The sequence below is a fragment of the Onychostoma macrolepis genome, chromosome 15 (assembly GCF_012432095.1).
Source record: "Onychostoma macrolepis isolate SWU-2019 chromosome 15, ASM1243209v1, whole genome shotgun sequence".
NCBI lineage: Eukaryota > Metazoa > Chordata > Actinopteri > Cypriniformes > Cyprinidae > Onychostoma > Onychostoma macrolepis.
This window is the reverse complement of record NC_081169.1, coordinates 17,890,438-17,906,482: the sequence shown is the minus strand read 5'-3', so window position 1 is coordinate 17,906,482 and position 16,045 is coordinate 17,890,438. Positions and strand designations below refer to the sequence as shown.

At 37.0% G+C, this 16,045-nt stretch overlaps 2 protein-coding genes across 6 annotated transcripts in view; both read right to left on the bottom strand.

The window, feature by feature from the left end:
* The window catches only part of bcas3 (BCAS3 microtubule associated cell migration factor), a 241,720-nt gene extending 233,936 nt beyond the window's left edge, over positions 1–7,784 (bottom strand). The window contains exons 1-6 of one of the 5 annotated variants that reach the window (XM_058745647.1): positions 7,478–7,784; positions 6,692–6,780; positions 6,430–6,484; positions 6,127–6,202; positions 5,127–5,233; positions 230–311 (exon numbers count right to left, since the gene is read on the bottom strand). In XM_058745647.1, the coding sequence (XP_058601630.1) occupies positions 230–311; positions 5,127–5,233; positions 6,127–6,202; positions 6,430–6,484; positions 6,692–6,762 (391 nt within the window). In that variant the 5' untranslated portion in view covers positions 6,763–6,780; positions 7,478–7,784. The remainder of the gene's footprint in view (positions 1–229; positions 312–5,126; positions 5,234–6,126; positions 6,203–6,429; positions 6,485–6,691; positions 6,781–7,477) is intronic. The other 4 variants (XM_058745646.1, XM_058745648.1, XM_058745645.1 and 1 more) reach the window with 4 other exon arrangements.
* Positions 7,785–9,980: 2,196 nt separating this feature from the next.
* On the bottom strand, positions 9,981–15,524 carry ppm1da (protein phosphatase, Mg2+/Mn2+ dependent, 1Da). The gene is made up of 6 exons (XM_058745590.1): positions 14,906–15,524; positions 13,679–13,907; positions 13,022–13,146; positions 12,375–12,556; positions 12,061–12,291; positions 9,981–11,134 (listed from the first exon to the last, which is right to left on the bottom strand). Exons 1-6 carry the CDS (start codon positions 15,384–15,386, stop codon positions 10,757–10,759), a joined length of 1,626 nt encoding a protein of 541 aa, XP_058601573.1. The 5' UTR covers positions 15,387–15,524; the 3' UTR covers positions 9,981–10,756.
* Between the last annotated feature and the right edge of the window lie 521 nt (positions 15,525–16,045).

Genomic DNA, 16,045 nt, shown 5'->3' with positions numbered 1-16,045 from the left:
TTTGTTTAGTAATATGCATTGCTAAGAACTTCATATGGACAACTTTAAAGGCGATTTTCTCAATATTTAGATTTTTTTGCACCCTCAGATTCCAGATTTTCAAATAGTTTCGAAAAATTGACGCTTAAGACTGGTTTTGTGGTCCAGGGTCACATATGTTAAAAGTAATGTACTTATGTGGCTCTGCAGGATGAGCGAAGCCCAGGCTTTTGGGGTGCATGATACTCACTGATATGAGGAGCAGGCAGGATCCTAGCAGTTCGCACAGGTCCATGCCTCACCGAGAACAGCTCCTGTGCTTCCCCGTTCATCTGCAGAGAGAAGAAACAAACAGACATGCTTAAAACACACCGGACAGTGATGTTACAGAGATAAACTCAGTTCAAAGACAGCAAAGAGTACTGTGGGTGTGAGAATGTGGTGATGCATAAAGTGTGGAGGTGCATATGGGTTTGTACCAGAGCCACATCACAAAGGTTATCAGGCCTGAGACAAAATGGCAACCATATAATTACAGTACAGAGTTGACAGGACTCCAGCATTTTATCTTTTATTTGTACATCAGCTAACACATTCCGTTTGAAAGTGTTGAACCAGACTGTCCCACTGAGAAACACCCATGACGAATGTCCTAAATCTCTTTTGGAACATTAACATAAAAATACTTGACTGTGAATCACACAATGCTCTGTTTGGTCTGCAGCGGCTGTGATGTGGTTTGATAATGAGTCACCCAACAACTAGAAGATAAACATCAGGCATCTGTGGACAAACCAAAGCAAGACACTTAAAAAAAAACACTGCTGTGTAATGTTATCTGGCCTTCGGATATGAACAGAAAATGAATAAAAGCCACAAAACTCAATTCTGTCATTAACAAACATGCTCTTAAATGACACTTGTGCTGTTTTCAAAGCTACAGTCTGTTTTTTTTGTTTTTTTATATATATATATATAGTAAAATTATCCTATCCCAGCTTAATGGAGCAGTTCACCCAAAAATGAAAATCATGGGTGAATCACAAACCCTGTATGAATTTGTTTCTTTAGTGGAACACAAACAGAGAAATTGTTACGTATATCCCAGCCATTCTTTTTTACATAATGAATATGAGCGAGCACTGGGACTGTCAAGCTCCAAAATGACAAAACACTCCTCTGAAGTATTATAAAAGTGGTTAATATGACTCATACATTATATTCCATGTCTTCTAAAGCCATAAAATAATATCTTTGTGTCAATAACACACCAAAATTGAAGTCATTATTCAAACCTTGAAAATTATTGATGTTCAGTTCACAAACTAGTCATTCTTTTGAACTGGATCTTTTTAAAAAGCTGATTTATTGGTTCATCATCTGAATGATTCAGTCACAATGATTCTGTTAACGAGGTCACAGCTTCATATTCAATTGCTTATTCAAAGACTTCATTACGTTGATTTCCCTGAAACGTGTAACATTGTGGCACTACTGTTTGTGCAACCAATTAACCAATTAAATGAAATTTGGAAATCTCAGATCCATTCAGAATTATTAAGTCTTTTCTTGCCTCTGCCAGTGTAGGAAAAATCTGAATTGCTGATCAACTCAATGCCATTCGGGGTCAAAAATGTGGTTGCGGGACGTCAAAGAACAATGGGGCACAAACAAAGAGAGATTTGTTCACATTGCAGGACAAATCAACGCAAACTGAGAGAAACAGACTTCACATGAAGGATGGAGGTTGAGCCAACAACTAAACCACAAAACAAAAGCTACCATGTATTCCATAAACGTGGTCCTCAAGTAAACAACACCATGTCCATGACTAACCGTCCCAGGCCGATTTTCAGCACCGAGAATGACCAGCTACATTTGATTGAGCTGTAATAACAATACAGACCGAAATCAAATTAAGTATTAATCATGTCATTCTCATACCGACACTGTAATAAGCTGGTGGAAATCCGGAGATCCGTGAAACCAAAGCTGGGGAGTGGCATATCACATTCGCAAGGGCGGAAATATTTTGATTGGCGCCCAAATCCTATGGCCTTTTATTCTAGCTTTTTGTTTTACGAAATTAAGCCCTGAATGTGCATCTCTGTGTGTGTTAAATTACAGAAACGTCCTTTATCACATTACTGGGCATAATCCATGTGTCTTAAGCAGATAAGCCCACAGAGGATGATCGCTCTTTTGGACAATTAGTAGCTTTTTCGAATGCAAGATCAGAGTTGTGTTTTTATTAAAAGCGCTCGCTGCAGACTTTGTAGCTGCCAAGTGGGAGATTAATATGGCATCTAAAGCACGGTACATTTGATGCGAGAGAGACAGAAGGGGAGAAATCAAGAGCGAGAGGTAGCCTAATGCACGTGGGCCACCACAAAACAAAACCCCCGGCTGGCAAATGGGGCAAAGGAATAATGGAATTTAGCGGATTGTGAGGTTTACATTAATGCGACTGTCATTGGGCATTACCAGACTGCTCATCCTCGCTTTACACGGCTTTAGTGGTGGCATCCATCACCAACCTCTCAGCTATTACATTACTATTTATCACAGCAATATGCAAAATTGAGGCTTCTTCTTGTTTTTCCCTCTTGTTGTTTCTAATTTAATTCACATGGATACAGTGTAGATGCTGGTCATAAAATGAGTTTTGTTAATCTCCAGCCACTCTGTGTGATGGAATTCAGCGAATAGGAGCAATTCAACAGTATCTGGAGCTGAGAGAGACGGCAGCTCTGTCTGTTTTCTTAGAAAGCAGCAAGCATCTGAAAGTAGAGCGAACAGAGGACAAAGCCCAGCATTAGACAAGAAAGACTGGTGACATCTGTGTTTCCTGGCCTTCTAGGCTCTTGATATGACAGCGATAATACAGATATGAACTTCGGCTCTCCTTCCTAAAATACACTATAACAACAAAATCTGAAGTCCAATCCAAAAGACTTGGATTGCAAATATCAATTATCATTTATTGTTTCTGTGAAGGGAATTTAAATGTTTCATCTGAGAAAAAGGTGCCATAATAAATCCTATCCAATATTCCAATGATTTAATGCATTTTATATTTAACAAAAAAAGTATCAGTACCAACTGAGACATACTCAAAATGTGTCAAATTAAATGTTTGAAAATAATATTTAATATTGAAAATAATATTTAACTGACCAAGGCTAATACAATAATATCTAAATGCCATAATATCTTCTGATAATTATATTATTACATCTTAAGCCAGTACGAATAAGCAGATATTTATTTTTAATGTTATGGCAAATGACCTCCATTAAAATGCATTTTATTTATACTATGTTCAAAAATAGAAAAATATAAATTCAAAATAAAGCTAAATAAATCACTAAAATCTAAACACTGCACATTATACTGTAATATGAAAAACTTTTTGGTAAAGTTATGTTTAATAGCGTTAATCACTTGAATCAGTTGTTTCTTGCTTAATATATAGATAAAAGTGTTTGCTCAGTGAATACAATATACAATATAAAGTGATTTTAAAGATTTACTTTAAGTGTGCAAGTGATGACAAAAATAATCTAAATGTAAAAAATAATCAAAATAAGAATGAACAATGAAATACTCAATATCAACTGATGCCGTTATCTTAAAATGAAATACTAAATAATATTATCATGCAAAATTTTATGCATCCCTTATCATTTAATCACTCCTTAAACATGCAATTTCTGCAGCACTATCTTCGCCACAGGTTTCTCAAACAGCTGTCTCTACACGGAAGAAAAAAGTGAAATACATTGGGCTGCTTTAATGATAACAGCAAATCAGACACCTTCAGTGAACTGCATGTCATCCCTCCACTCCAACACCACTTCAATTAGCCATGTCTAATCTAACTGCTATCTCCTGCCAGCCAGCAACACCTCCATCATGGATTCTGCCTCACCAAGATGCTAATGCACAGGAATGCAGAAATGTACTACAACTAGTGCCACTCCTGCTCCTCCCTTCAACGCCATTACAGAAGGTGTCGGCTCAGCAACTGTCACAAACACTTTGCAGGCAATTTATAGCCAGACACTGTGACGCTTTCAACACTTTCACAAAAAGTGTGAGATGTTGTGTCTGTAATGATGCTTCCAAATTCATGTCATAAGGAAGTGCAAAGCTTTCCTAAAGTGATAACTGTCAGGACTTTCACAATTTTCTAAAATAAAGGCTTAGTCAGGGTGACAAATCACATAATATAACAGATATCTTTATCTCTATTACCATATGTCTGAGACAGCCAAGTCTGAGAAACCTTTTAAATTGAAATCGACATTTTCACTACTTTACTGGGGAAGCAATATAACGTTTAGTTACCATTGTTTTTTACATTTGACATGATTCAGAGCTTAACATGCATCTTGACATAATTTCACCCAACTTCAATACTAAAATCTGTAGTCCAGGACACAGACTTGCCTTTGTCTATGGCGACACCAAGTGGTGAAAAAGAGTCACAGCATTACACAGCAACTGAGCAATATCAAACAAAATCTTAAAGTCACATTTGACTGAATATTGATTTTAAATACAAAACTGGAATAAAAAATGCTAAATTCCCGTATTCATTTTCAAAACAAAGGACAATAAATGCAGTATACACCAGATAGCATGTAGTAGGCAGTACAACAGTATTGATTTCACTGCTGAGCTTCGCTGTCTGTCTATACCTTATTGTCACCAAAATGAATGATTTCCAGTTGCTTTGTCAATGACATACAGAAAGAGTGGTCTAGAGAAAAACATGCTGGCTGCATCCAAAAATGCTAAGTCCTGTTCTTTGCAACCGTTAAAAAAATATGTTCTATATAGTATGAATGTGTGTTATATGAATGCATTCCAGAATATTTGTCATGTGACCTATAGCATTGGTCGCATCACTTCACTGCCATTCACAACTCCTCTTCAGTAGCCTCATGGGATAGTACAGTGTCCACAGGCTGCGCATGTCAGAATCTCACCAGAAGTAGTAGTTTATCCAAATAATTTTTGCCTTCTCGGACATACTACTCTTTTTACATTCTATTTTTAGCCTACTACATAGTCAGCAAGTATGCATATTCGGAAGCAGCCAGTGTAGTGCAGGCAAGAGGGACCATTTAAAATGTACTCACTGATATGCTCCAAATCTGCATTCCATCAGTGTATCCAATCATCAAGCAGAGAGGCGGGTCAGTGCCACTGCCGTGCATCTCTTGGAACTCTGGTAAGCGAGCCACATCTGGACACAGAGCAAGAAACACAAGTTGTAAGAAATGACACAGAAGTACAACAAATAATTCACAAAGCAAGTAATTCTCAAAGGCGTGACATAAATTGTAAACAGCTCAATAAACAAACAAGACGCAGATGATCAGAACAATGGAACGCATAAATAATAGTTGGCAAAATATTGCACCTTTCTGATCGCCACTGTTTTTATTCTTCTGACAAAAAGAAAGTCTAAAAAAAAGATCATGGCTGTCAATACAAGTGCCAATACAACTGGAAAATTAGGAATGTTATGTCTAATCTTCTGACAGTCATCTCATCCCCTCATGACATGTTTGCTGGAATGAGAAGCATGGTCAGCATTTAGATGATCCAATATCGGTGCAACCAAAAACTTTGCTAACCCAATATGACAAGATAAATATGAACTACTAGCACCAAACCACATTTAGGTGATGGGACAGTAAATATATTTACATCACAAAATACTTCAAATAAATGCTGTTCTTTATAACTTTTTATTCTTCAAATAATCCTGGGGGAAAAAATAAAATAAAATAAAAGGTTTTATGATTTCTGAAGGATCATGTGACTCTGAAGACTGGAGTAATGGCTGCTGAAAATTCAGTATTGCCATCACAGGAATAAATTACATTTTAAAATATATTAAAATAAAAAAGTACATTTAAATAATAATATTTCACAATCATTCATCATAACCAAATAAATGCAGCCTTGGTGAGCATAAAAACATTTAAAAAAAAGTATTTTCCCCCGCCCACAACATCTAGTAGTACAGCGTGACCAATGTGGTGTAGTCAGATTTACCAAAAAATAAAAATAAAAAAAGATTTATATGAGCCAGTTCTTTTTAGTGAACCAAAACATACAGCACAAACTTACCATTGATGTCTGTTTTTTCAAAACGGACCCAAACTATCTTCTCTTTTTCATCATTTGGAGGTGTCCCAGTGTATGCCTGAAAATTCAAGATTAAAACAGGCTAGATATTTTCTAACTAAATTGTTCTTGCTCTCACTATCTATCACTTATATGTCTAAAAGAGAGTCTTTCATAGGCTCTCAACATTTTTACAACAAAAATACACTGAAAATTAAACATCATCCAACATTGACTTTAAATTACAACACATAAAAAAGCGAATCTCCAGTTTTGTACACACAATTCCAAGCAAAAAACATTTACCTGAGGGACTACATCCTGCAAGAACGTAACTACGCTCTCCATGTATGACTGCTCTCTGCAAAACAGTAAAAACAATACTCATGAAAATAATATAACCACACAAGAAGAGACCTGACCATCTAAACCTAAAAGCTTGAGCAGCAATGCAATATTTTATCACCTTTATGTTTATGAAAACCAACATCTTAACATTTACAATGCTGATCACTGAATTGGCTTTACAACTGTAATTTAATTCACAAATGAGCCATTATGGTCTTACGTCGCAGCCTGTGCTCGAACCACAACCCCACCAGCACAGCGGCTCGGTCTGCGCGGGGAGTCAGACGCCATGGCCAACCACTCAGGATCCTGTTGGAGCAGAGCAAGAGAAGATACAGTCATGATTTTCACATGATCATTACAATAAACACCACTGCAGAGATGCCTCATTGATCATTCTGATCTCAGTATTACTCTAAATTCAACAGAACTAATAGGCTACAAATGATATCTGCACCACTACAGATCATCCACCTTTGCAGATGGATGTAAACAAATCAGGCACAGATGTGCCTGGCTCAGTTAAATCTGCACAACAGACCCATTCGTATTAAGTATTGATCCTGTAAACGATCTATAATACAGACTTGTTACGACAAGCGTGATAAACAAAAGAAAACACTAAATCAACTCCAGCAAGATTTACTAGAAACCAAACTATAGGATGTAAATACCTTTATTACCATCATAACAATGTGAGTAGCTCTTGATTTAGTTCAATTTTACCATAAATTTAACATAATTTAATGTAACACAATGTCCAAAGGGATGTCAAGAGTGTGTCAGAGAAAACACAGCTGTGAGTTCAGTCAGTTCAACATTTCATCATATCAACTATCTCCACAGTCTGTTAGCTTAGCCAATACCGCTATCTGTCATCACAACGCTTCAAAGACAATAAACTGAGCAATGACAATAACTTTTCTCACTTTCTGAAAGAAATATATATGTAATGTATGTAACAAATGTGCAGTTGAATGTTTAAGGATGCGACATTTGTACTAACCAGAGGTTTTGTGTTTTGAATTCGGATCAACAGAGGTCCTCACAAAACGCCACAGTGAAGCTGACATGCAGCGGAAACAACAGATGCTTTGCCCAATCAGAGATGAGCTTCGGAGACGGATAGCCAATAGTGTAAGGACAAAGGTGGGCACTTGGACCTTTCTGACCAATAGTGGATGGCAGGCACTGTTTGGGTTTTTTGTTCGCTGAACGAATCTGACTCGTTGTTAAAATTCCCATTTACATCGTTATGAAGTGTTATATAAAGCAATATTTGTTTGGTTCACGCTCATATGATCATCTCCGCATTTGAAAATTTGCACAACAGCCTGGATAAACGCGCATGTTACATCACGTCACGCTGATGTGTTTATTTACATCGAAGTATCGCGTGATGATCGCCAACCGAGCTACTTCGCACAGCCTCGGCTTCTTTCGGAAAAACGAAGTTTTAGACAGGAAAACTATGAAGGAATGTATAATGGTTCTTATCGTCAAATGATGTTTTGAAATTATTTAAACAAGTTATATTAAAATAACAAATTTAAATACTATTTCTTTTTTTAATTTGTGGCCCTGGACCTCAAAATCAGTCTTAAGTGTAAATTTTTCGAAATTGAGATTTATACATCATCTGAAAGCTGAATAAATAAGCTTTCCATTGATGTATGGTTTGTTAGGATCGGACAATATTTGGCCGGGATACAACTTTTTGAAAATCTGGAATCTGAGGGTGCAAAAAAATCTAAATATTGAGAAAATCGCCTTTAAAGTTGTCCAAATGAAGTTCTTAGCAATGCATATTACTAATCAAAAACGACGTTTTGATATATTTACAGTAGTAAATTTACAAAATATCTTCATGGAATATGATCTTTACCTAATATACTAATGATTTTTGGCATAAAAGAAAAATCTATAATTTTGACCTATACAGTGTATTTTTGGCTATTGCTACAAATATACCCCAGCGACTTAAGACTGGTTTTGTGGTCCAGGGTCACATTTGTCCTTCTAACAACCAAGGTTATTTTCGTAAACGAAAACTGAAACTAAGACTAAAACTATTGGTCAAAAAACATTTTCGTAAACTGAAATAAAATTAAAATTTCTAAATAAATGAAACTAAACGAAACTAACAACAGTAACTGAAAAACTAACGAAAATAAAATAATAATTAGCAAAAATAAATAATCGTGTTCGTGATTTAATAAACTCTCATTCTGTGCCAGAAAATCGGACCTGTGGTGGTTTTGGGAAATAGATGGCGCTTCATGCACGTCCTATAATCAAAGAGAATGCGTTTTTGCATTTAAAAAACAAGACGCCAAATGGGAAATAATAATAATGCACACCTTACAGTGCACGAACGTTTAAAAGCGTGCTTGACGTGCGAGAACAACATGAGAGTTAGCTGACTTTAGTGAAGAGTCATTTTGTCACGCTTTGCGATTACTATGGTAACGTAAGTCTCGAGTCCATGACACGAGCACCGCCTTGACTGTATAAAATGCATCCAAAATGAGAGAAAGCCATAGCCGCGCTGTGTTTTCACCGCTTGCGGTGTTGTATAAAAGGGGCTTTAGAACTAGGATTGATTGCGTTGCTCATCTGAAGCGCGTGCGCGCTGGAGCGGCTCGTCAAAGCAAAGTGCAAACATCATTTAAATCACCATATCGCATTTATTTTTGAGTAGTATGAGATTTCAAACCATTTTAGATTGTTTCTTCTTATTGTGTACGTTCATTGAGGGAGACGGGACATACAGTAGCGTGCACCGGTGGCTCGTGCAAAAAATCCAACAAATTAATGCATTGAAAATACAGATGGACAAAAATAAAGTTTACAGAGTTTCAATGACGTTTGCAAAGAACATGCCTGCGTCCCAATGTGCACACTGTCCATACTAAATTCTATCTGATATTAGTCATTTTTAATACTATTTAGGGCAGATAGGGTGGATAGTATTTGCATTGGGACACAGGGCATGTTTCTTCAATTTAGCTCCAACCCTGATAAATACTCAACTGCCTGATGCTGTCTAGTAACTCTGAAAACCTTGTTGTTTGTAAACTATTGACATATTAAACAATATTACATCTTTAATATGAATGAATATGAACATGAATAAAATAAATTGTATACATATAAGTTGCATATTTTTATTTTTTAATTGTAAAGACTTATTTTATTTTCATTATTAAGATGTTTGCACAAGAATTAACTGTAAACTGCAAACATTCAACTTTGCTAAAATTAAATGCCTGGGTTTGGTCTATACTGGAAGTGTCCATTAACTCTGTTAAACTATAATTACTAAAACTGAAACTGAAATATATAAAAACTAAATAGAAATGTGTACACAAAATAAAAACTAAACTAAAACTAACAAAACCATTAATGAAACTAACTAAAACTAAACTGAAATTATAGGAAATTTGAAAACGATATTAAAATAAAAACTAATTTAAAAATTCAAAACTATAATATCCTTGCTAACAACTTCCAATATTTTATTTGAAGAACATACAGTTTTCATTGTAAAATTTTTATTGACCTGTTTAGCATAGCAGCACCTTCAGTTTAGAATGACAATTTCTTCCATCATAGGAAAAAAAAAAAATCCTTGGAAACATTAAAATAACCATAATGCTTAAAATCCTAAATGCATAATTTGTAAAGTTCAAGCTTGCATACAACGTTAACATTAAACCTTATGACACAGGGTTAAGATACCAGTAAACACTAGAAATTATGAACCATTCTCCTTGTTCAGTAAAACCATGTACAAAAAAAAACTATAACATTGATCCCAAAAAGGTGAAATATAACAGGTGACATGTAAGCTGCAGGGAAATATCTTCTCAGAAGATAGAATTTCTTTCTTTCTTTTTTCCCCACAATTCTCCAATTTTCCACAAAGACTGCACCAATTCAATTTAAAGTGCAAAAATCCCTATTTGATCCATGATGTCTACCTGAATGAACTGAAGCATAACAGAACTGAGCAGTGGACACACAATGGAGGAAAAACTAAAACTCATTTAAAAATCAAACAACACATTTTCATTAGTCTCAAAAATATAAAGTATAACAACATAACACTAGCATACACTAAAACATGAGTGTTGTGAATGGAAGCGAGTGATTTTTTTTTTTTTTTCTTTTGACATTGTTACTTGCTTCAGGATTTGGTTTCTCAGTAGCTTATATCAACTAATATAAGAGTCTGACTGTCCAGCATGAATGTACAGATTGCATTGTTACAGGACCATGAATGTCAGCAAACACATACAGTAGTCTTCCCATGCTGCTGAAGCAGCGCTTGGACATTTTCAGACTGTTTCTGACCATTGCTGCCACCACCGCTCCTCACCGAGGACTGTGTGCTCGGTTTCTTTGAGGATGTACATGAGGACTCGTTAAGAGGGGACTGGGACAAACTATGACGGGGTTTCTTCATCACAGGTGAGGAGTCGTCCTCTAGCACCCGCTTGCCTGTAGGCACTCTGTCACAATGGGCCTCATTTTCCAATGAGCCATTACAAGGCAGGTCTTCAGAGTTTGTAAGGCTATCGGGAGATGATTCAAATATTGTGCTTGTCTCACAGCTGCCGGGATTCTGCTCCGGGATGAGCTGTACTTGAATGTCAGGAACCTAAAAAAGAAGTAACTATATATGAAGCTTGAGCGTGGTGTTATTTTGAATCAAAATCCACAATATAGTACAAAAAAAACAACAACAACCACCTTCTAAAATGAAGCAGACCTTATTCATTAAATGGGTATTTCTGTTGTATTTTCAAAAGAACAGCTCAGCCCAAAAAAGAAAAATTGCAAAAAAATGTTCACACCCTTAGGCCACCCAAGATGAAGATGAGATTGTTTTCTCATCGGAAGAGATTTGAAGAAATTTAGCATTACATCTCCTGTTCACCATTGGATCCTATACAGTGAATGGGTGCCATCAGAATGAGTCCAAACAGCTGATAAAAACATCTTAATCCACAAGCTGTGTGTTTATAATTAACAAAATCATACTTTTTTTTTTTTTACTTTAAACCATTGCTTTCATCTAAAATACAAATCCTCAATTCATAATTTAGATTTCTTCAGTGAAAACGTTGTCTCGTCTAAATTAAGAGAGAAATATGCACCGATCAAGCACTGTTAACAACTGAAAATAGTCCAACTCAGTTTTAAACAAATATGTCTTTGAATTTTGATGTGAGAGGACAACAGAGCATAAACTTTTTCCACTGGAGGAAGTGTTATTATGGATTATGGACTTGTATTTTTGCCAGAACCAACAGTTTAAAGTAAAAACGCCTTATTGATGGACAGAGTCTGTTGTGGATTATTGTGATGCTTTTATCAGCTGTTTGGATTCTCATTCTGATGGCACCCATTCACTGCATCGGATCCATTGGTGAGCAAGTGCTGTAATGCTATATTTCTCCAAATATATCCCAATGATGAATCAAACTTCTACATCTTGGATAGCCTGGTGTGAGTAAATTTTCAGCAAATTTTCAATTTTGGGTCTGCTATGCCTTAAAATAGAAAATCTGAAACATTCCTAACCTGAGTGGCCAAAGAGTTGGTGCAAGATTTAGGAACGGAGCCACACTTTGGTCCTTGTAGATTATACACAGTCTCGTAAGGTGGCAAACACTCAGAGGATGTCCCGAACGGCTCCAAACAGATAACAATGGCACTGGTATTATCAGCACGGAGCATGCGTTGACGCCATCTCAGTAAGGCATGGTTTACGAGCAGAACAGCATTTGAAACATTTTCCTTTTGGTTCTTTGCCTGTTGGAATAAACATTTAGATAAGCAAACGTTTCTAAAAGACAGTTAAGACCTTTCCTAAAGCATACATTTAAATTATACACCTTGGCATTGTCATTTTCCTGGCAAATAGACACAGCCTCCTGTGGTGATACCATGTTCCATAACCCATCACTGCCTAAGATGACATAACGGTGCTGCTTCAAATCCAGCTTGATAACAGCGGTATCAGGCTCTGGTGACACTACAAACTCTCCACTGTAGAAGTCGTAACTCCACAGGTCACCTGAAGACACATTAATGTGCATTAAATTATAACATTTTACATACCAGTGAAATCTCACGGTTCGCTCAGTCAGGAGCAGTGAATGATTCTCTCTTTTTATTCTGTTGCTTGATTAACATTTAGGACACATACAGCAGCATGTTGACATATTTTACATGTATTTGTCCATTCAAACGTGATAAAATGACTTCCGTCAACTGTCCTGAGTGTCTTTCACACTGGCCACTGTTGAGCCCTGACAACTGAGTTTAAACACCTAAACAGCCTATGTTGCAATTCAACATTATGTTTGTCATTGCTAAAGAACAGAGAATATCATGGTGGTGTGTTGCAATTTGCAAAACAACAGACAATCTCTGTTGACTTGTTGGATGTGTTGAAACTCACTCAACATTCTAATCACCATTTTTTCCAATAATAACAGCAACAATGACCTCATGTAATGAAATGGCATAACCCTCTTACCAAGAGCTCGGGCCACAGCCAAAAATGGGATCTGATCGATGACAGTGCTCCTTCTTACTGGTCCATTGTGTGTGAGTCTGGGTCTCTTCCACACCACCCTATTGACTCCAGATTTTTTAATGACACTAGAGGAAAGATGTGACGGTGATCAGTGCTGGGTCTCATCATAGATAAAGTTTAATGCACAAAAAACTGCTGACCAAAGAGACTTGTACCTCTACCTAAAACTAAGCCTGAAAACTTATTCACTCGAGTTTAAACCTTGCCCTAAGCCAAACATTTCAAGGGGCAAAACAATGATACAGACCATTGGATGCTGGTCTGTATCATGTTGACATGCTTTTTATGTTCTTTTAGGCTAAACGACAAAGAAAGCTTGTGTTTAGATTATGATAATGAGTACAAATGCCAGAGCATGTTTGGCTATGTTGTCCCACTTTTGAAGCTGTGGGTAAACAAAAACCAGTCAGACCACTGTGGACACACAGGGCTGAAAGAAACGGGTAATGTTTTGTGTTTTCCTGATCAGTGTTGACATAAAATAAAAGAATGAGGATGGTTACTTGTGAAGGTCAACCAAAAAAGCAGATAACATTAAAATCTACAATCAAATTGCAAAATAATCTCATCCAGCTGTGTTTTATTAGAACAACTCACCTGCCACCAAGCCCCTCTATTCTCTCCCTTTCCTTTGGGAGGTCAGGTTTGTGGTCCTGTGTAATTTCTACAGCTTGAAAGAACTCATCAGAGGGGTGATCCTGCACCCCTAACACCACCGCCGAGTCCCCAACATGGGCAACATACATACGGTCACGTCGTATTACAACAATACTTGCAGTTGTACCTGATGTGCTGGGTAGTCCTGTAACCGTCTTTGGCCATTCCGCTAAAAGAAAGCAGATTATATCGTTTTCAAAAACAGATCAGGGATGAATAAATCTTAAACATTTTAAATGGATGTTTCACACAAAAAATTTTATTCTGTTATACATGTGGAAGAAAAAAGCAAATATTTAGAAAATATCCAAGTTGATTTTTTTCTTTGCAATGAAAGTGCATGGAACCCAAGGACACTAGTTATTCTGCTTGAACTTTCTTCCTAGAGGTCTTAAATGAAGGTGAATAAATGAAAAACATTTTCATTTTTGGGTGAACCATGGTTTTAATGCAGTATAGATTAAGATCATACATTTACTCTGAACTCAGCTAGTCCTAACTTGATCTCCAATGCTATATTGTGCCTATTATAAATACTTTGTATTTGTCGTTTGTTTTGGTTTGATTGTTCTGTCTAGATGCACTTTCATGTTTATGCTTATAGGTATTTAAAAAGTTAACACATTATTTTGTGTTGTTATTATACGTAGGTACTCAGTCAGTTGCACGACAGTCGAGTCATATGTTGTCAACACACGGGTCTCCATAAGGTGGCGACCCGCTCTGCCTAGAAGAAAAAGCTTATTTTAGTGTGATGATAAAACTACTATTCCTCTCATCTGAGTGTACATAGATTAAAAATGTATATCTCTCTTAAAAAAAAAAAAGTTAATTTCTTTGAAAGAAAAACTTTCTAACTAGCAAAAAATGGCTACGTGCGCCTTTAAGCAAACCAACTCAGTTTGCAGGTGTCTACGGTGTTTTCTATAAGCAAATCACTATTCTGATCTAATGTGCTGTCACTAGTTCATATGTATTTGTTGTTTGGTGTGGCCTGCAGTGGTGGTGCAACTTCTTTTGGCGGGCGGGATGCATCTGATGTTGCAACCTTTATTCAAAAGATCTCTGCCCTGACTCTTTGCATTGCACGTCCATAAAATGGCAGAGACTTCCCAGCAGAGTTAAACGAGAACATGTGTATATGTAACGTTTCATTTCATAACTTACGTAATTTCTTCCACATTGCATGGTGACAAGAGATGAATCCCTTTCGCAGAGCCGCGCACACCTCGTCGTCGTCCTCAGACCAAAAGCCTCTTTGTTTTTTTATGTGGTCCCACAAATGGCTGCGAGCAAAGCGCGCGGCGTCCGGACCCCCGTGTCCGTCGAACACGGCGAACATAGCCACAGCCCGCGGCCGACGGGCGTTTTTGGACGGGTGAGAGGAGGGCATCGACGCCTGCTGTAGAGTAGAGCTAGGTTCCTCGTCTTGAACATAGGTAACAGTGATAGATCCGGGGATGGAGTCTTGGATCGAAGCGTCGGGGTTTTGGTCTTTTGCTGGTGCGGCGATCTCGCCACGTTCGGCGGCGTCCAGTTCATCCTCACTCGGCTCATCCTCCTGCTTCATCGTCACTAAGTCCTCCATGTATTTCCTACCGCCTTGGTCATAATAAATACTTGCTCGACATGAAAATATCCCATCCATGTTTTGATCGGACAAAAAAGGCCGGTAGAAGAGCAGCGTTTAATGTTTAGGCAGGATTGTGGCCGGGTGCGCGCTTTCCTCTTTGTTTACCTTCGATGTTGTGAGCATGCGCAGAAGCACCATGACAATTCAGGGGTCAGTGGAGGCCCTAGGTTATTTGACCCTTGATTTGATTGAGAAAAGCCATTGGGACTGCCATAACAAATTAAATAAGAGTATTACAATATATATCTATCTGTATCTTATCTTAAAGTTAGTAACTATGAAAAACTTGTAACATTGTATCATCGCATCACACTCATCTTTTAATGTAATGTTTATTTAATTTCTTTGTTTTATTGTGTTCCACCGTCTGCATTACAGTAGTTTTGACATTGATAATATGGTTTTGTTCAGATGGGTGAAGGGCGGTAGAAAAATGGTGGTTGTGTTTTGTTTTTCTTCTATTATTCTTGTTGAGAGTAATGCACAGCAATAAATACAGCAATTTATTGTTTTATTTTGACTTTATTTATATATAAAATGACTGCATATAAACATACTACCCTGTAGATATACTGTATTTACATATAAGGGCATGGTAAAGATTTATACAGACTATGCTACTAGAAAATATTATTATATATAATTTTATATGTACAAGCCATTATTTTATTTTG